This window comes from Arvicanthis niloticus, chromosome 6 (genome assembly GCF_011762505.2).
Source record: "Arvicanthis niloticus isolate mArvNil1 chromosome 6, mArvNil1.pat.X, whole genome shotgun sequence".
NCBI lineage: Eukaryota > Metazoa > Chordata > Mammalia > Rodentia > Muridae > Arvicanthis > Arvicanthis niloticus.
In genome coordinates, this window is record NC_047663.1 from 2,415,974 (window position 1) to 2,434,860 (window position 18,887).

The 18,887-nt window shown below is 54.2% G+C and overlaps 1 protein-coding gene across 6 annotated transcripts in view; it reads right to left on the reverse strand.

Annotated features, from left to right (window-relative positions):
- Positions 1-493: 493 nt before the first annotated feature.
- The window catches only part of Baiap2 (BAR/IMD domain containing adaptor protein 2), a 66,643-nt gene continuing 48,249 nt past the window's right edge, over positions 494-18,887 (reverse strand). The window contains exons 7-16 of one of the 6 annotated variants that reach the window (XR_013110844.1): positions 14,202-14,354; positions 10,530-10,754; positions 10,193-10,394; positions 9,600-9,801; positions 8,587-8,655; positions 8,006-8,168; positions 6,719-6,753; positions 6,128-6,232; positions 4,179-4,224; positions 764-910 (exon numbers count right to left, since the gene is read on the reverse strand). Coding sequence is in view for 5 of the 6 variants with exons in the window: in XM_034505506.2 (XP_034361397.1) it covers positions 841-910; positions 6,719-6,753; positions 8,006-8,168; positions 8,587-8,655; positions 9,600-9,801; positions 10,193-10,394; positions 10,530-10,754; positions 14,202-14,354 (1,119 nt within the window). In the remaining variant the exon portion in view is untranslated. Of the gene's footprint in view, positions 911-4,178; positions 4,225-5,779; positions 6,233-6,718; positions 6,754-8,005; positions 8,169-8,586; positions 8,656-9,599; positions 9,802-10,192; positions 10,395-10,529; positions 10,755-14,201; positions 14,355-18,887 lie in introns of those variants that run through there. The other 5 variants (XM_034505508.2, XM_034505506.2, XM_034505509.2 and 2 more) reach the window with 5 other exon arrangements.

Consider the following 18,887-nt stretch of genomic DNA (forward strand, 5'->3'; position numbering starts at 1 on the left):
CCCCCACATGCAAGGTAAGGTTCCTCCAACCCTCTCCTGTCCCTCAAGGGGGCTCTCTTAGGTCAGATGAAAGGGGACCTTCCAGGGCAGCCACTTGCCCAGCTTCTAGCCTGTCCTGAGCCCAGCGACTGTGGAGTAGGAGGCAGGAGACTGTCATCGGGACTCCTGTGTTCCCTACCCTGCCCTATCCTGGGCTAGCCTGTGTGCCTACATAATGGGTGGGTGCCTCCAGAGGATCTCTTGGGGAAACTGATGACATGTGCCTGGGTCTAACCTGCATCCTACAACTTCTGCATCGGAACACAGACCTGATGGGTTTTATAGAGATCCTACATTGTAGCCGAAGCGGTGAAGCAGCTGGAGCGCTGGGCTGGAGCCGGCTCCTCTGCACAACAGCACAGCTGCGCTCATGATAAATCACTCTTGTGAGGGTACAGTCACACCCCTACTCCGTTCCTGGTCACACCACCAGGCTAACAGATCACACACTGCACACGGGTGAGCACATGTTTATTGACCAGACATGTGTGAACTAAAAAAGTTTAAAAATCAGCTCAGGAATAGGCTCCCTTCCCTACAAGCCGACAGAATGTCCTCCTGTGTCCAGAGGCTCTCAAGGTTCCACAGTTAGGATCAGAGAGCCCTGTCGCCCGAGTGCTGGCCCCTCTGTTGGGGCATCGACCTCCTGAGGCAGCCAGGAACACCTGGGATCCAGCCCAGGCTGGGCCGATGTGAGACGATGCTAGGGAGTGGGGCAAGGCGGTCTTCTCCGGACAGGAACATGCCGTGGTCACCATCGGCTGGCGGGTGTGGACAAGGTGGTGTTTGCAGAGGAGCCCATCAGCTGAGCAGAGGGGCTGATCTGTCATTGGTCACTGTTGGTTTCAGATGGACATTGGCGAAGGGATTCCTGGGGAAAAAGAGCAGTTTCAGTCTGGGCTGGTGTCCCGGTTAAGCTGTGCCATCAGGACTTGCTCTTGGGACCCCCAGTGCTAGAGCCCAATAGCCCACTTTGAAACCGGGGTGGGAGCTGGGTGTTGTCTCAAGGCCTGTTCGCCCCAGCACAGCTACCCACTGTCATTTTACATGCTCCAGGCAAGGCAGTGGAGTGGGCACGATGGTGAGAACTAGCTGCCCCCTTCCCAACCTGGGGCGGATGAGCCCATTCTTAAGGAAGGGCTCACTGTGGTTGGGTAAGTTCCCACGCCCCTCCCTGGGCTGAGTCTAAGGAGTGGCTCTGCTCCTGTGCAGAGCACATGGCCCAGTAGGTCACACAAACCAGCCCAGGCATGCAGGGCGCCGCAGGAGGCACACTGTAGACACGCAGACATGACAAACATGAGGCGCATGTACCCTGACTTCACAGGCTGGGGACAGATGCCAGGGCTGTAGCCTTGGCCAGATGGCCATGTCCTTTGCTGAGGCACTAGCCTCCTCCCTGAGAGGTGGCTGAGCCACCCAAGTGCCCCTCGGGCCACAACTGATACACAAACACGACTCGAGACAAGACGTGGAAATGAACGATGGGCACAGACGGGCTGCCGCAGCCCGGCCCTCCCAGTGGCCTGTTCTGCCGTCCCTGTCAGGCTTGGGAGGACCCACTCCAGTGGGAACAGCACAGGGTGGCAGGTGGGAAGGGCCAGGCAGCTGCACAGTGACAGCACAGATGGCGTGTGGACATGGGGGCTCGCAAGGCACAGGACTGCACTTCTAGCGAAGCGTGCTTGGCTGTACAGCCATTACCTGCAACAGGGGTCACCTCTGGCTCTGGTGGGTTCTCAGAAGCCCGGAGGCTGGTGGTAGGCCCAGCGTCGGCTAGCAGGCTCTCCATTCAGGCTCCCCAAGAAGACCTACATACGTAGAGCCCCACCCTACATTTTCTAAAAATCTGAAACACTTGGACTGAGTTGTTTTAAAGGTGACGCACAGGGAGCGGCTCCTCCCGGTCGTGTCTGTGGCTCCATTGCTGCTCAACTCTGCTGAGAGCCAGAGGTTAAGGGCCACCATCTGCTACGCCTGCAGCTTGAGCTCCGCCCCAGGCCAGGCTGCACCTCTCTCTGTTTTGTGCTGATGGCTGCAGAGGGGCTGACTGCCCTGTGAGTTGAGATACAGATCCTGGCCATTGCAGTGAGGGTGCTAGCTGCAGCCTCTGGCATGGCCAGGCTTCTCTTGGCCCATTCCAGATTTTACAGAAGGGTTCCCAAAGCTGGCGAGGGCAACAGCTCTGGGGAGACTCAGAATCAGGACAGGTCGTCCCGTTGAGGGAATGGGAAACAGTAGAGCGACGAGCAGGCTGCCCCAGGTGACAGGGCAGAGCAGCTGAGAGGTCTGCAGAACGTGCCTCACCCCTGCCGGCCTTGGCTCGCACCTTACTCACAGAATCTATTAGTACCAGCTAGGACCAGAATGAAAGCTCAGACCCAGAGTGCCCTACCCAAGAGGCTCTGAAACATTTTCTTCTCGCTTCCTCACAAAGCCATGGGACCATTTGGAGCACAAAGAACCATCTACAGATACCAAAGCCACTGCGAAGTTTTGCTCTGTACATGTTCCCGTTAGCAGAATCTGGGGACATGTTTCCTTCCAAAGACACCCAACCAGACTAGTAAAATTAACCTGAAGGGGACACGGCCAGCACATGGTGTGCCAAACACAGCTTCTCTCCAGGAGTGGGAGGACTCAACAACTGAAGCTGCACCAACCGGGGGAAGGAGGACCAGGCATCTGGGAATGACCAGTGGCATTCATGCCGGATGGGTTTGGCAGCCTGGTGGAATACAGGCTGGGTAGTGGATGGCTGCATCAGTTCCCTCCCTGTCCCTGAAGCCATCTGTGAACAATGCTGTAACCAGGAACCTAAAGAGCCCAGACTCCCTGCAGCGGTCTAGCCTGCCCTCCACATCTCATGGTTCACTATTTCCCTCATCAGCTGTGGAATGAGAGGATGGATGTCTCCAAGAACAAGTCCCCATGGAGGACCTACACAGGGCTGAGGTACCTCCAGAACCAAGCCAAAGGTGGTGGCCACTCTCAGCAACCACAGGGAGCTTTAGGGCACCCCCTTCACCCCCACTAGGTGAGCTGGAAGGCTAGGCAGTCTGTGGCCAGGAACTGTTCAGGGACTTGCAGCGGCACTGCGCTGAAGTAGCAAACCTGTTCTGCCTTATGTCCCAGCACACACCAGGGACCTGGTCCCCAGAAGAGGCTGTGCCAGCTTCCCTGAACCTTTTCTCAACATGGCTTCTAACTGGCTTAGTGGGACCCAGTGGGCAGTGAGGTGGGGGTCTGCCAGGCTTGGGCAGGAGGTGTAAGTATCTGGGAGAACATCTTGGATGTGGAGACAGAGGCAGAAGGTGGCCGGCCCAGAGTCAGCCAAGGACATCTCATTCTCTCTGCAAACTTTAGCAGAACTTTACTCCAGAACTCATTACAGAAACCCAGGAAGACAGCAGAGAGAGTTCTGGCCGACCGTAGGCTGGGATACCTCATTGTGACTATCAGGGAGATAATGACACTCTTGCTAAGGGACACAGGTCCTGGATTCTCACGCCACCTGCTCCGTGGTGTGGGAATGGAGTAAAGACCCCTTGCACTGTGGTGGACAATGTCCAGTAGTGCCCTCCTCCCTGCCCCCAGTGCTCTACCTCAGTCCACTTCTGCAGCACCAAGGGAAAAGCAGCCTGGCCAGTGTCTTGTAGCCATGTGGGGAGGTACAGGGAACCAGAAGAGGCAAGATCTGATGGCTGAGGTCCACCTGACCCAGGCTTGGTTCAGCTGGACTCATGCCCAACCCCACGGCATCCCTCATGAATACCCAGGCATGTGCTGCGTGGGTGGGGGAGGCTGTTCTCCCAGGTCACCCTTTGATTGTGACGGACCACCCTGTAGGGTAGGAGAGAACAGATCTAGGCCAGCCGCGTATTCCACAGCGAAGGTAGCCATGGGGCAGAGTTAGAACCACAAGCCTCCAGGGGGAAGGTAGGTAGGTGAACCACAAGCCCAAGGAGGGAACCAGTGGAAGGAAGGCCCAACGCCCGGAGCAAGGCACCTCAGCAGACCCCCAAGCCCTGCCCAGGCCCAGACTCCTCCTGTGGAGGTTGTCCTGACTCAGGCCGGAGAGGGTCTAGCCATAGCCATTACAGATGCAGACAGATGGGCAAAAGACCAGGGCAACTTACTAACTAGTCAGGGTCAGCTCAAAATCTGGCCACTTCGACATCCGCGCTGTAAGGAAACACAAGGCTTATTGGTAAAGCTAGAGCAGCCGACGAGTGCCTATGGACACCGGGAGGCAGAAGGCCAGACAGGATGGACACCTGCTGGAGTAGAAGGGACCTACAGTCCTTGAACACACAACTCTCTGCTGGACAGGGAAGTGGGACTAAAAGCCTCACTCTGGCTGGAGTCTGTACCAAGCTCTTCCAGGCCCTGCTTTCTTAGCCAGGGTGGCAGGCCACCCAGGTGTCATCATTAGAGTCAGCTCGGTTTGCACTGTCTGCAGTCTAGACCATCCTTGGTAATGACCTGGAATGATCTGCAGGTGAGCTAAGAGACTGAGGATGGGCCGCAAGTTGGGGTGCCCTGAGGTGTGGTTCATACAGCCCCAATACATGCCAGAGAGCTGGAAGGAGGCACCAAGCCAACTCAGTGCAATAAATAAAGCCTTTATTCCAACAGTTAACCGCAGTACAGGGCATAGTTCAGATTTAAAAAAAAAAAAAAAAAAGGAAAGGAAAAAATATTTTTTTAGCACTTTACATCTTACGAGTTTGCTGTTTTGTGTCTACATTCATCCATTGCACATGGAATCCCCTGGATATGAAATCTTTTAGCAAAATTAGAACAACACAGAAAGTTCTTTACACAGGTCCAGGTTCTGGCTGTGTTTTCCTTAAATATAAAACAGGGTCTGTCTGTGTCTGAGCTGCTGCTGCTGTCAGACTGGACCAGCCATGCCCTAGTCCTCAGCAGGCTTGCTGGCTTTTGCTAACCACATCAGAGGTGCGTCCACGGCTTCCCAAGGGCTTCCGCCAGCTGTAGAGCTGAGCCCCCTGGGCCTTGGGCTCCGCTGCCCAGAATTCAGTGTGTGAAGAGACAAAACCAGTAGCCACTGAGTCCAGTGTGCCTGCTTCTAAAGTTACCAAGACACACAAAAGATGAGAGTGCTTAGGAGGGGCTGGGTCAGAGCTCCTGCTCCCCCCGGCCCTGACAGGCTGGCTGTACCCTCTGCAGCCCAGGTGCAACAGGTAGCCACGACTCTCTCAAAGGCTGGTTATAGAATGATTCCCCAAAAGTGTGTGTGTGTATGTGTGTGTGTGTATGGATGGGTGGGCTTGGTCTTGAGGTCTTTGGAATGTTCGCATGTGGCCGGGCAGCACCTGCTCTTGTCGCCAGCTCCCACCAGGGCACTGCATGAGGTAACGCCACCCTGAGTCGGGATGCCAACACTCTGCTCTACATGTGCCTGCCCAGCAGTATCTGCTGAGGACGAAGCCTAGTGCCTGGCTTCTGGGGTGGGCAGGGCCTGGCTGGGGCTGCAGCCTCCATCACAGGAGTGGCCAGCTTCCTCAGGAGGCTCCCAAGTGCCTATGCCCCTTTTCTTGGTGCAGCCCTTGGAAGGGGCCTGAGGCAGGTCAAGGTCCCTGGGCTTGACCCCCCCAGGACCCTAAGTCCTGTCCTGTTCTAGAAGACGCCAGCACTCTGGGGGTCAGATGCAGAATAACAGTACGTACACCGGAGTCCATGCATATCTGTTTTTGTTTTTAGGAAAAAAGAGTCCTTTTTCCTGTTTTTCTTTTTTTTCTTTTTTTTTTTTTTTTTTCTTTTTCTTTTTTAAAGATTTTTTTTTTCTTTTTCATCAAACTCTAGCCCTGGCTCATGGCCAGCCTTAGAAAAGGGATGTGCGTCGTGAATACCACAGGGCTAGGACAGCAGGTGTGGACGCTGCTTTGCCACTCAGCCAGCAGGCCCCCACCTGGCAGTTAATGCTCATGGCTGGGGACACCTGTTGGGGGCATGAGCGCAGGGGCGCAGGGAGCAGCACCATGGACCCTGGGGGATTTCAGAGTCTGGGATCACCAACCAAAAGGCAGGAGCGGGTGGGAAAGAAAACAACCCAAGAACAAACCAACGAGAGCCGAGGAGGGAAACCGGTGGAGACTGGGGGGAGCTCTTCAGAGCAGCTGCCTGGGGTCAGCGTCCTCACACTGTGGACACCAGCGTGCCACTGCCACTGTGGAACAAAGCACAGGACAGCTGCCCAGATGCAGGCCCACTGCCAGCCTGAAGGAGCAGGCCCGCCCATCACCCAGCAGAGCCCTGGCCAGGCTACCTGGCCCCTGGGAGGAAGATGAACCCAGAACAAGACTGTGCTCAGCGGGCAGCAGCTGCAGCCCTTGGTGATGTCCTACCTGGTTCTAGGGAGAAAAGGCCTAGGGTAGGCTGACAACCCTCCCCAACCCTGCCCTGCCAGCTGGAATGAACAGAGCAGGCCCAGACGCCAAGACCCAGCAGAATGGAGGAGGGGCTCACTCTACTTAGAAAAGAGCAGACCAGGGGCCCAGGACAGGTGGGTGGGTCCAACTCTGGTGGCAGGTTTAGGGTCAAGCTTTGGGTTCCCAGACCCAAAGTAAGAAAAGCCAGGTCCCAAGGGAGAGGTTACCCTAATCAAGCCCGTGACCACCCACCCACAGTCCCAACAAAGCCTGAAGCCTCTTACCTGCTCACAGACCGTGCCCCGTAGTCATCCAGACCCTGGGGAACAAAGGCAGAACAATCAAGTTGGGCAGCAGAGACTAAGAACCACACGCTTATTGACAATGTGTCCCTAGTATGGTTCTCATAAGGACCGCCCTGCCCCTGCTGAGGTCTAGGCTGGGTTCCACAGGAAGGTGGCCCCTTCCCCACCAACTCTCTATCCTCTCTTTGGTCAGAGACTATGGTGACTTGGATGTGGTGACCTCTCACATTAACAAGGCTATCTCCCATCTGGCCAGGGTAGACTGGATCATGTGTTCTTTCTGTACATACAGGACACTCCACTTTATGACTTCACTTTCAATGCCTCCTTGAACCAATCGATGCCCTAAGGCTGGCCTGTGCCATAACTCCAACCAGGAAGACTGCACACCCACTGCTACCACAGGCTCTGAGACCCAGCTCCAGTGTGGCTCTGACCCAGAAGGCTCCAGCCAAGGATCATTACAATCTAGGCCTCCCTAGACTCAAGCCCCCCATATCACACGCACAGCCTGGACTGCAGGCTCCCCAGAGGCAGTACTTCCAAAGCTGCACTGTCCCTCCAGGTCAGGATGGGTATAGCCAAAGGGGGGGTGTCTTGCCTGCCTCCAACATGAGTGCACATGGTTGGGTCATATAGTCAACAGACCCCTCAGAAGCTGGGACACCATGCTGGTCCTCAGGTGGCCCAAGACTTGGGAATGGTGAGTTCTTTCTCTGCGTACATAGAGGCCCTGCCCTAGGACTAGAGCCAAGGACAAGCTGCTGTCCCTTCTGCCCCAGGGTAGCACAGACCAACATCCTTCACATTTGAGTCCCAGGTTTACAGGAGCCACTCTTCACCCCACAGCTCTGTCCTGCACTCAAAGCCCAACTGAAGTTGGACACGCTGAGTGCAACTTGACAGGAGTTTGCTAGGGACTGTCCCCAGGGCCTAAGGACTTAATCAGCCACCTGTGGCCTCACACTGACTAAAAGGCGCTGGGCAACAGCAGGCCATGCTACCAGCTGGATGTGACCAGGCACCCTGCTGCTCTTAGGAAAGGAGTTTCTGATTTCCTTAGCCCTGGGTGGTAGTTGGTATTCAGGATGACCCACAGGCCAGCCATGCCCAAGTCCCCAAACCCCACCTAGCAGAAAGGTAGTGAGCAGACTCAGTCTGGTAAGGTGTGGGGCTAAAAACCTCAACCCATGGAGCCTCTGCCACAAGCCTGTCAGCCAAACCCGTGTTCCCTCCATGCAGATCCATCCTAGCCCCAGGACTCACCTGAGAGAAGGCAGGAACTGCCACACTGTAGGGTCTTTGCTTGAAAGTCCCAGCTGTTTGGGTGGGGAATGCCCGGGAAGATGTGCCGTAGTCAGGAGGAGGGATGGCCAGGTCATCCTTGTCCAGAAGGTTGCCTGTGCTGCTGCTCTTGCCCTGCTGCAGGCTGTGAGGTCGAGAGGCTCAGTGGCAGGTCAGACAGTCTAACACGCAGGCCAGTGTCCTCTGGAGATGCTCAACCTCCTTCCCCATGCCCCACTCACTCCACCAGTGACCTCACAGGTATTCCTGTCTAACCTCCTGCCAGGTTCCTGAAACCCTGTGACAGGGTCCCTCCAACCCTGCTCCAGGAAGTAGGCGGTGGAGGCACAGCCCAATCATGATGGGCTGGCTAACAACTGTCCTGCATTCTACCTGGGTTCTTCCCAGCATTCCCAGGGCTCTTGGGACCCATCTCCCACACCTTTTCACACAGTCTCAAGCATGCAGCAGGGCCTACAAGATGGCTCTGAGGGGCAGAGAAAGAACTAGAAATTTTGCCCAGTTTTGTGCCCAGGGGTCTCAGCCCTAGCCAGTATGCTCACCTCATGTGCAACCTGTCACTTCCGTCGCTGTCCAGGACCCGAGTGTAGGAGAATGGGAACCAGCCCCGCCTAGAAGAAAGGTCCTAGGTAAGAACGGCTCCAGGATCTACTGCATAGACCCCCCAGATGCATGACAGGACCCCTGTCAGATCCCAAGTCTCCCCAGCTCCCCAGACTGTCCTAATCCTTATTTGGAAGGACAGATGCTCATGTCCCAGAGAGCCCAACAATGTGGCTGGGGCCTAGTCCCAAGGCTGAGGCAGTCCAGCTGCCTTGCCTGGTGGAGTCATGGTCTGACAACCTGTACCTCATCTGATACATAGCCCACTACCACGGTGGTCATAGCTCCAAGTCCAGGAGGCCACTGGGACAGACGCAGAGAAGCCTCCTATCCTTCAGGGACCAAGGAGTTGAGGCTCCCTGCTCAGTATGTGGCTGCCGCTGGCCCACATCAAAGCTCAGTTTACACTTCATCTTGACCATAGCTGCTTAGCCACATGTGCCAAAGACACACCCAGACAAAAACTACTGTTTTTTGTGGGGGTGAGGGGTGCCTCCAAGACTGGCTGCTCACCCTATATCTTGTAATAGGTGTTAAGTTAGGCAGAGCTGGGTGGCTGAGACCTGGTGACATTGCTGAAGACTATTTAGACCTACAGAGAGTTTTGGTGTGTGTGTTTGGGGGGGAGGGCTGGTCAAGTCTGCTCTGCCAGGGAAACCACAGGCCTCCATCTTAGAAAGAGCCAAGTATGCCACAGTGAATATGCATTTAGAACACTGTGCCTGTGCCAAATAACAGCAAAGAATGATCAAGCACCTAGAGACAGACGTAACAGCCAGTGACTTGTCTGCTATAAAGACTGGGCTAGTAAGGAGAAGGCCGAATCCCTGCCTCTCCTGCTCAGGTTTCCCACAGCCCTGTGACTTTGCTAGTGCATCTGAGTGCTGCCACTCCCTCATGTTTTCGGAAGTGGGCGGGCTGCCTCAGACTTGCTCTGCGGGTTGGTGCTCACATCTTGGTCTTCTCACTCTCCCCATAGTGCCAGCCGTCACGGGCCTCAGGCACTAGCAGCGTGATGAGGTCGCCCTCCTTGAAGCTCAGCAGGGTGCTATTGTCACCAGCCGCGTGGGAGAAAATGGCCTTGACCCGCATGCGGCCGTTACGTTCCAGGCCAGCTGCCATGGAGCTTGAACGTGGCAGTGTCTTGTTCTCAGCTGCCGAGACAACGGGTGTGTACGTGAGAGGCCTGTCCACGGCAGATGGAGCCAGGATACAGGTATTAACAACAGCCATGAGCAAACACAGGAGCTACCCACGATCAACTGAAGCCCCTCCACCCTCTGGCCTGTCTGTCTGCTGAAGACAGGGTCCTAGTCCCATTCCACTGTGCCACACTCCAAATCGATACACACTACATGCTCACACATGCATTACATACACAGGCACATACCATTAACAGGTATCTGCAGACATGCACATATGCATACATATACCATGCAGAAACGTGTGTTCGTATATATACCTATAGACATACTTGCACAGTCATGTGCACACACACGCACTCACAAGCCTTGGCTTCTCAGCCTAGCACCCTCAGGCCCTTACTGGTGGCATAGCTGTTCTTCGGAGTCACGCTCTTGCGCACGGGGAGTGTGTTGGAGTACGAGTCGCTCAGCTTGCTTTGAGACTGCGGGGGAGACAGGGATTTGGGCTGGGCAGCCTTTCGGTCAGCCCAGGGGTTGTAGTCCTCGCTGTCCGGGCCTGCGACGCCATTCATGACAGGTACATTCTCCTGAGCAGACATCCGCTGGAGGAAGAGGCAGGGGCAGGGCGTCGCTGGGAGCCAGCTTGGGCCTGGGCTCAGCGCATTGCCCTTTGGAGAACATGCTACCACCCCAAGCAAAGGGAGCACCCCTAAGCTTCTAAACACCCCAGGACTCACCCCGACAAATGGTGCCAGCTCAGGTGGCACAGGCAAGGGCTTGGCCCCGGGAATGGGGTCTGAGATGACCAGGTTGGACTTGGAGGCTGACAGGGCACTTGGGAGGATGGAGCCATTGCTGTTGGCCATCTGCTGCATCAGCTGGACAGCACGGTCTGGGATCTTGTTGGGGTCGGCACAAGCTTGCTGCCACAGAGGCAGCTTCTGGGCTAGCAACTCCTTGCCCTGGAATAGAAGACAGAGGACAAGATGGTGTCAAGAGCAGCACGGGGTCCTGCTGCAGGGCACAGTCCACAGGTGTCTCCCTGAGCATCACCCCCTTGCGTGTGTGTGGCCTCGCCTCGCCCCAGTGTTCTTCATCAAGGGTTCTTCAATCTGTGAGGCCTTGCATCTTGAAAAGGGTTACTTGCTAAAGGGTGTGCACTTATGTGCTAGGTCATTGAGAGCACACCAGGGCGAGATCAGACCAAGGAGGCCATGTTCTGGAAGTGCTTCCCCAGGGGCCTAGAGAATACAGAAATGGATGGGCTCACACAGCCAGCCCCAGGATAGGTAACTCCTTTGTGGGCAAAACTACACAACAGCAAGGAAAGAGCCAACTGGCAGGTGAGAGAGGGGTTAAAATTGGAGACAGACAGAGCCATGGAGGGCTGGTCAGGCCAGCAGGCTGGAGATGTGCAAAGGTGGCCTCTGTCAGAGAATGTCTGCCACTTGGACCCATCTTTAGTGGGAAGAGCTTGGCTTGTCTCAGGCACATCCGAATCCCAAGCACGAAGAGCGCATAGGGAGCTGGACGGTGGTGACGCACGCCTTTAATCCCAGCACTCGAGGCAGAGGCAGGTGGATTTCTGAGTTCAAGGCCAGCCTGGTTCATAGATTGAGTTCTAGGACAGCCAGAGCTACAGAGAGAAACCCTGTCTTCTCCTCCTTCCCCCTCAAAAAACTGTTCACCAGATGAGGAAGCAGAGACATGACACAGAGTTCTACTTTTAGGGTCTTGTCTCTATTTGAATTAACTCAAAGACCCAAATGGGCAGTGCAGCTGTGCCTGGCGTGAGCACAGGTAAGGCGGCCCTGTCCCTGCTAGCCATTGGAGAGTGGGCCAGTAGTCCTGAGATGGCCCATTTGTAGGCCAGCATCAAGGTCTGTCTTCAGTGTCTAGGCAGCAGCCTGGCCAGCTGCCTCTATAGGGAGGTCAGAGGACTCTTCTTCCTAGACCCAACACAAAACGGGTGCCCACTAGGGGGCAGATACTGCTGCCAGCCTCAAAGCTCTGTGCGACAAGTGTACTCAGTTAGTTAAACTACCAGGTAAGAAAGAAGCTGCTGGGCTTTTGTTTTCTTGATATCAAAGGCCCTAAGGACCAGAGCCGAGGTTCTAGGTCATGTGTGTGCATGTGTGAGCACACATGGCAGTGGGAAGGACACATGCTAGTATTTGTGGTGCTCTAGGTCATGTGTGCATATGCGTGAGCACACATGAAGTGGGAAGGACACATGTCAGTGTGTGTGGTGCTCTAGGTTATGTGTATGTGTGTATGTATTTATGTGTGAACACACATGACAGTGGGAAGGACACATGTCAGTGTGCGTGTGGTGCTCTAGGTTATGTGTGTGTGTATGTGTGAGCACACATGACAGTGGGAAGGACACATGTCAGTGTGTGTGGTGCTCTAGGTTATGTGTGTGTGTATGCGTGAGCACACATGACAGTGGGAAGGACACATGTCAGTGTGTGTGGTGCTCTAGGTTATGTGTATGTGTGTATGTATTTATGTGTGAACACACATGACAGTGGGAAGGATGCATGTCAGTGTGTATGGTGCTGTGTGAACACACATGACATTGTGTATGGCACTCTAGGTTATATGTGTGTGAACACACATGACAGTGGGAAGGACACATGTCAGTGTGTATGGCACTCTAGGTTATGTGTGTGTGAGCACACATGACAGTGGGAAGGATACATGTCAGTGTGTGTGGTGCTCTAGGTTATGTGTATGTGTGTATGTATTTATGTGTGAACACACATGACAGTGGGAAGGATGCATGTCAGTGTGTATGGTGCTCTAGGTTATGTGTGTGTGTATGCGTGAGCACACATGACAGTGGGAAGGACACATGTCAGTGTGTGTGGTGCCAATCTCTAACCACCTTCACTCACAAGGACATGAACATGGTCTTCATGGTTGGCTGTGTTGACTGAGTCCATCTAGGCTCTTGAATATTTCAGGAGACACAATCTGGCCCCATTTCAGCTCCTACAGATGCCATGAATGACAGGGCTCCACTCACCCCAACATGTTTCTAGCAAGAATCTATCATGGGAGCCTTCCCTACCTGTGGGGCTATGTAAGTCCTCTGAATGCCCTGAGCCCAAGCCACACAAGCAGGGCTCATGGCAGACCATCCTGGAGGATGCAGCTCTTCACAGGAGCTTTCTTTGTTCAGCAAGGATGGGCCAGGTCCTGGAATGTGGCACTTCCCAGGAAGTGTGTGTGTGTGTGTCTGTGTGTCTGTGTCTGTGTGTATGTCTGTGTGTGTGTGTCTGTGTATATGTCTGTGTGTGTGTATCTATGTGTGTGTGTCTGTGTGTATGCCTGTGTGTGTGTGTCTGTGTCTGTGTCTGTGTCTGTGTGTGTGTCTGTGTGTATGCCTGTGTGTGTGTGTCTGTGTGTGTGTGTCTGTGTGTGTGTGTGTGTCCATGCGTGTGTGTCCTGTGATGGAAGAGGGCAGAGAGAGGAAGCATGGGGAGGGTGTCTAGTCGGGAGTACTCACTAGACTTAGTGGAAGGAGGTTGGTTTCTCAGGGGTCATGGAGGGACCAGGAATGGCAGACTCAATGAGCCACCAAAAGCCTAGTGTTTGATGGCACCAGAAAAAGTGGGGGCAAGGAAGGACTCTGAGAACACCACGTGACCAGGTTGAGAAGAAGGCACCAGGAGCAGTGAATGGGGAGGGGCTTGGAAGCTAGGCAGGACCCACAGCTGCCTAGGAGGTGTGGCCAGTTCCCTGGGGGCAGCCAACTGTGGCAGCTATTAGGCAGGAAGGTCCAGATGTCTGGTGACACAGTCCGGCCCAAGAGGCTACAAGTTATCAGTATCACAGCTTGTAGACACACTAGCCCACAGGCCACCAGGAGTTCAGATGGGCATAGTCAGGATTGAGAGAAGGAGGAAAGTCAATCCTTCCTGAGGCTAGGGGACTGTGCCATTCCTCCCTAGAATGCCATCAGTCTAGACCTTGGCTGGAGCAGAAAAGTCAACGGTGATTTAAGAATTCCCCAAACCGCCAGGCAGTGGTTCCAGGACAGCCAGGGCTACACAGAGAAACCCTGTCTTGAAAACACAAAAACAAAAACAAACAAACAAAAGAATTCCCAAAACTCATGCCTGGACTCTCCTCAGCAGACAGTCTCCTAAAACATCCAGCGATTTCTAATGTAGGTCTTTAAAATGTTGTCCTTTGTTTGCCCTTTGGCCTGGCAATTCTTTCTCTAGAATTCTGTTCCTCAGTCTGAGGTATACAAGGATGCCTGTCCCATTACTCGGGTCCACTCTGGAAGCTCAGACACTCACAAATATAGTCTGGGTCCATGAACAACTAGTTCCCACCTGCAGATGGTGCCGGCTGCTCTGAGCAGGAAGGCCCGGCAGCCCATGGCACTAGCTCACCTTGGAATGGTAAGCAGCAGAGTTCTTGGCCACAGCGCACTGCTTTTCCACCAGGAAGCAGAACCTCCTGCGCTCCTCAGTGAGTGCTGTCTTGTAGCCGTCGGACACATAGTTCTCCAGTTCTCCCTGCTTGTTACTGATGGCATCGATGTACTGGGGGCAGGAAACAGAGGGGATAGGTCAGTGAGCACACAGCAGATCCTCCTTGGGTTTAGGCAACATACCCAGTCATCCCTGAAGGCCTCTCTTGGCGTGCCTGCCCACACCGCCCAGGATCTTGTCTACTCTGCAGGACCTCGGTGGAGGGATCTCCGGGCTTATAAACATGTACTGTGAACAGAGAAGCATGCACATGGAGCCAAAAATCAACACTGGTGTTTTCCTCGATCACGTTCAACTGAAGCAGGGTCTCTCACAGAACCAGGGGCTCATGGAACCTAGAGCTCCCTGACTCTGTTAGCTTAGCTTGCCCTGGGGAGCCCAGTCTCCACCTCCCAAGTGTGGGACAACATACACGCTGCCATGCTTACCTGGCATTTATGTGGGTACTAGGGATCAGAACTATGGTCCTAACACTTCTGTGGCAAGTGCTTTATCCACTGAGCCATCTCCCCAGTCCACATACAAATATATTTTTGAGAAAGGGTCTCCACATAGGCAGGCTAGCTTTAAACTATAAAACGTAGTTATGTCCTGAGCATGAGATAGTCTTCCTGTCAAGCTGGGATTACAAGTATGTGCACCAATCCCAGCATTCCTTGGACTTCTTCCTGAGAGGGGGAAGGTAAGGTACCAGGGGCAGGCCATCCCTTCCAGGCTTCAGCTACATGCAGCACAGAAATGTCAGAGTGGGGGCTCCTGCAGTGTGCTCCCATATCTTGGCTCCACAAACCACAGGATAGCCCTAAGGCTTGTGTCACCTACAGTTTCTGTGGCCTCAGAGTCTCAGCTCCAGCAGATACAGAATGGTCTCGATAGATACTGACTGAGGAGACTCAGGGAAGCCTGCTGCTGGAGAGAGACCATGGGCACTGAGGAAGTGGAGAACGGGACAGATGAGCAAGCCCTAGACTGTTCCACGGAATACCATATGCAGGCGAAGAGAGGCCTTCCTCAAAGACATAGAGGTCACTGTCCCTGAGATGGCATGTGCCCCTGAGAGGGATCCTCATAGCATGAACTGAAACATGACCTAACCCTCAACTTTGCATCCGGGTTGTCTGGGTCTCACCTGGGTGTCCAATCTGGGTGGCTTTGTGAGCCCCCCTTGGTGCTCAGATACTCTGGGCTCAAGAGAGATATGTGGTCAAATGCTTCCGTCGGGCTCTGAGAGCACTGCCCTCCCCAAGCCCCATCTAAAGACTCAATCCCCTTGAAGCCCCTGAGGTCACAGGCAAGTCTCTGGCCACCAACAGCTGTCTTGTCCTGACTACTCTTGAGCTTCCTGGTGGAAACATAACCTACCCAGGAACGCTCTTGTCAAAAAGCCCAAGCCCAGTACAAACCTCCAGACCTGACTACCTCTTCTGAATATGCCAAGACAGAGGGGTAGGGGGGTTTGGAGAGTCTAGGCGAGTCAACTTCATAGGGACCAGGGAGAAGGGTATCAAGAAGTTTGGCAGTTGATATTTAGTGGGGATAGTCACAAACTGTAAAGATAGAGATTTGGGAGATGGGTGGGGGGTGCTGACACATACCATAAAGACAGATGTTCTAGACTGGAAGTCTACAGCTCAATGGTAGGTACCTGCATAGCACAAGAAATGCTCTGGGTACCATCCCAGCACAGTATAGAGGGGCAGTGCTGCACACCAGTGCACCCCGGCACTCCTGAAGGTCTCCTCAGCGATAAAGGGAATGAGGTTAACCTAGGATCCCTGAGACCTTGTCATTCTTCAACCAACCAACCTAAGAAAATGCTCTTGTCTCTGAGCTGTTCACTGATTACAAAAGAGTGACTTGTATCAGTTATATGTAGTTCACGATTTGAAAGAAAGCCTCAACAAATAGGTAGAAGCCATCCACACCAAAGGAAACCACTGGACAGAGCTATGCTATAAGAATGTGTGTGGAACTTGGTTTCATAGCTAAACCCTATTATGACAATCAAACTGCCCAAATGTCAAGGAAAGGTCTATTCACATCCAGGTATAGGCAGATCTGAGACACCTCTCTAGTGCATCTCCTGCACCCACCCCTCTTAGGCTGAACCCCCACCAGCCTGGAGCAGCCCGCTCAGCCAGCCAGGCAGCTGCTGCCGTTTCCTAACGTGGCCGTCTTCCAGCAGGGGGCAGGCCTGAGCTACCAGGGTGCTCACAGCTGACTCACAGCCACCTCGGAGCTCTGACTCAGCGTGGGTGGGCGGCTGAGCTGTGGGCGACAGAGGGGGTTGGAGCAGGCTGTTCCCTTAGCATCTCCCCACACAAGGCTCAGCTGGAGGGACAGAAGAGGGGGAAGCCCAGCTGGGTGGGGGCTGGTCTTCACTGAGGCTATTGGTGCATGTACCAACTCTGCCGACCAGCCAGCACTGATCTCTCCAAGGTCAAGGCCTGCCATACTCACACCCTTGCCCCCAAACCCACACAGATTGCTGTTTCTGCCCCTGCAGCCCCACACTAAACTCCAGCCCTCCCCACTGACAGGACCAGCCTGTGAATAGGTCTTGGTCCTCTTAAGAGGCAGCAGGGTCCAGCCATAAGGTCTGCCAGGTGGGACTCAAGACAGCTATTCTAACAAGAGAAGTCAAAATACCGGGTGAGAGTGACAGTGGGTTCTGCTGTTGTGATGGGGTGGGGGGAGGTGTGTGCGTGCACTACCTCCTCCCTCTGATCCTCTCTCTCCTTCACAGTGCCAAGTACTTTTCCTTTGGTTATGCAACATGCGCCTACCAGGGCTTCCTGCTCCCTGAACCTCCCCTGCACTCCAGGGTCCTCTGGGAAGTAAGGGGTGGGGCATGAGCCTTGTTGCCCCCACAGGAGCTGTGCTGGGAGGACTCCAGGGAGTCTTGGAGGAGGCTCAGCCTGAGTGTGAGCTCCTTCCCAAGGTTTAGGGAAGAGAGGTGAGATGAGACCAGGTATACTCTGAGTCAGGAAGGAGTGGGCTAGTCTCCAGGAGAGGAACAACACCTGCCAGTCATCACACAGGGCTTAGCACTGGCCTCTTGGGTTCCATTCATTCAATCCCAGGTCATCAATTGTCTGGGACTGGGGCACTCTGGCCTTCAGGGCCGAACTAGGCTGTGAGTAGTTCCTCCTATGACTTGACCTCTGGCACAGGGACATGAATGAATAGACACACGGACACACACGGGAACACACACACACACACACACACACACACACACACACAGAGCTTGGTGGTCAGCTAAGGAACGGCCAAAGTTCTGGAGGCTAGAGTGGATCCTTGGACCACTGTCCTCTTCCAGAAACTTCTCACACAGCCGCCAAAGGAGCTCAGCAGCAGAGTCTTACAAAGGAGAGCTGAGGTGCTCTGACAAAGGGAGAGGAGAAGGTGCCAATGATAATCTGCATCATTTCATTATCTCGGGACTTCAGAAAAGAGGCACCACTTAGAACGGTCACCTAGGACATCAGTATAAACCAGGACACACGGCCCCCTGGGTCTCCTTGCCCTGAGAACAGCACCTTCCAAACTGAGGCCTGAAGCCAGCCCACCAGCAGCAGTTTCTGGGTTTGTAGGCTGCACAATACCTTTACCGAGGCTTTTAGCTCCCTGGGGTACAGGGCACCGGTGTGGGGCCCAGCCTCATTAGCAGGGTCTGGCAGCCTGTGAGTTAGGAGGGCATGGTGTCTTATTTTTAAGATTTCCACTGACTTATGCAACCCTAGGAATAAATGTAACCTCATAGGTTATACCTACACACCTAGGGGTGGCCCATGAAAAGGAGAGGGGACCGAGCATCAGAGTAGTACACTTGCAGGGACTGTTAAAAAGCCCCAGCTGAGAAACAGGAAGAGCCCTGGACCACATACCAGCCTGGGCTGGCATCACCAGCGTCAGTCTGACCTGGAAGAAGGCAAGCTTCAGTGTTGGTCCTAAGGCATCGGGCAGCAGCACAGCGAGGCCTGGCAGTGACATGTGGCTGCCACTTCTGTCTAGGAATAACAGCCGACTTCCCTGACCTCCTTTTCCAGGCCACCAGCTCCTCACAGGCAGCCAACAATTTTACCAGGAAGATCCTGGAAATCTGGACCAAGTGAAGTGTCCCCATGCAGGGGAGACAGCAGAGGACAGGGGATGGGTGGTGTAAGCCCTGCAGGTGTCCAGGCTCCTCATCAACAGAGTGGGCAGGGCGCTCCAGTGTGGTGCAAAGGCTACACTTTCTGGAGAGCACAGAGTATAAAACATGACCTGAGCCTGCACTGCCAATAGCTTGGCATCTGGCCATTTAAAATGGCATGAAGCCTGTCCCCCAGCGGCCAGGTTCCTGCTGTCCCTACCCACCCCACATTGCCTCACAGCTCCTTGCTTAGCTGGGTGCTATGGAGACGGCACTATAGAAACGCCCAACTGAAAGCATTTAAGACCCACAGAAACAACGCTCCCACTTAGTCACCCAGCAGAGCAGCCCTGTAATCTGAGAAGACAGAAGTGATTGGAAAGTGTGTCTCCTCTGCTCCAGAGCCAGCCGGTGACTCAGAGCGGGGAAGGGTGTTCTAGAAAAAG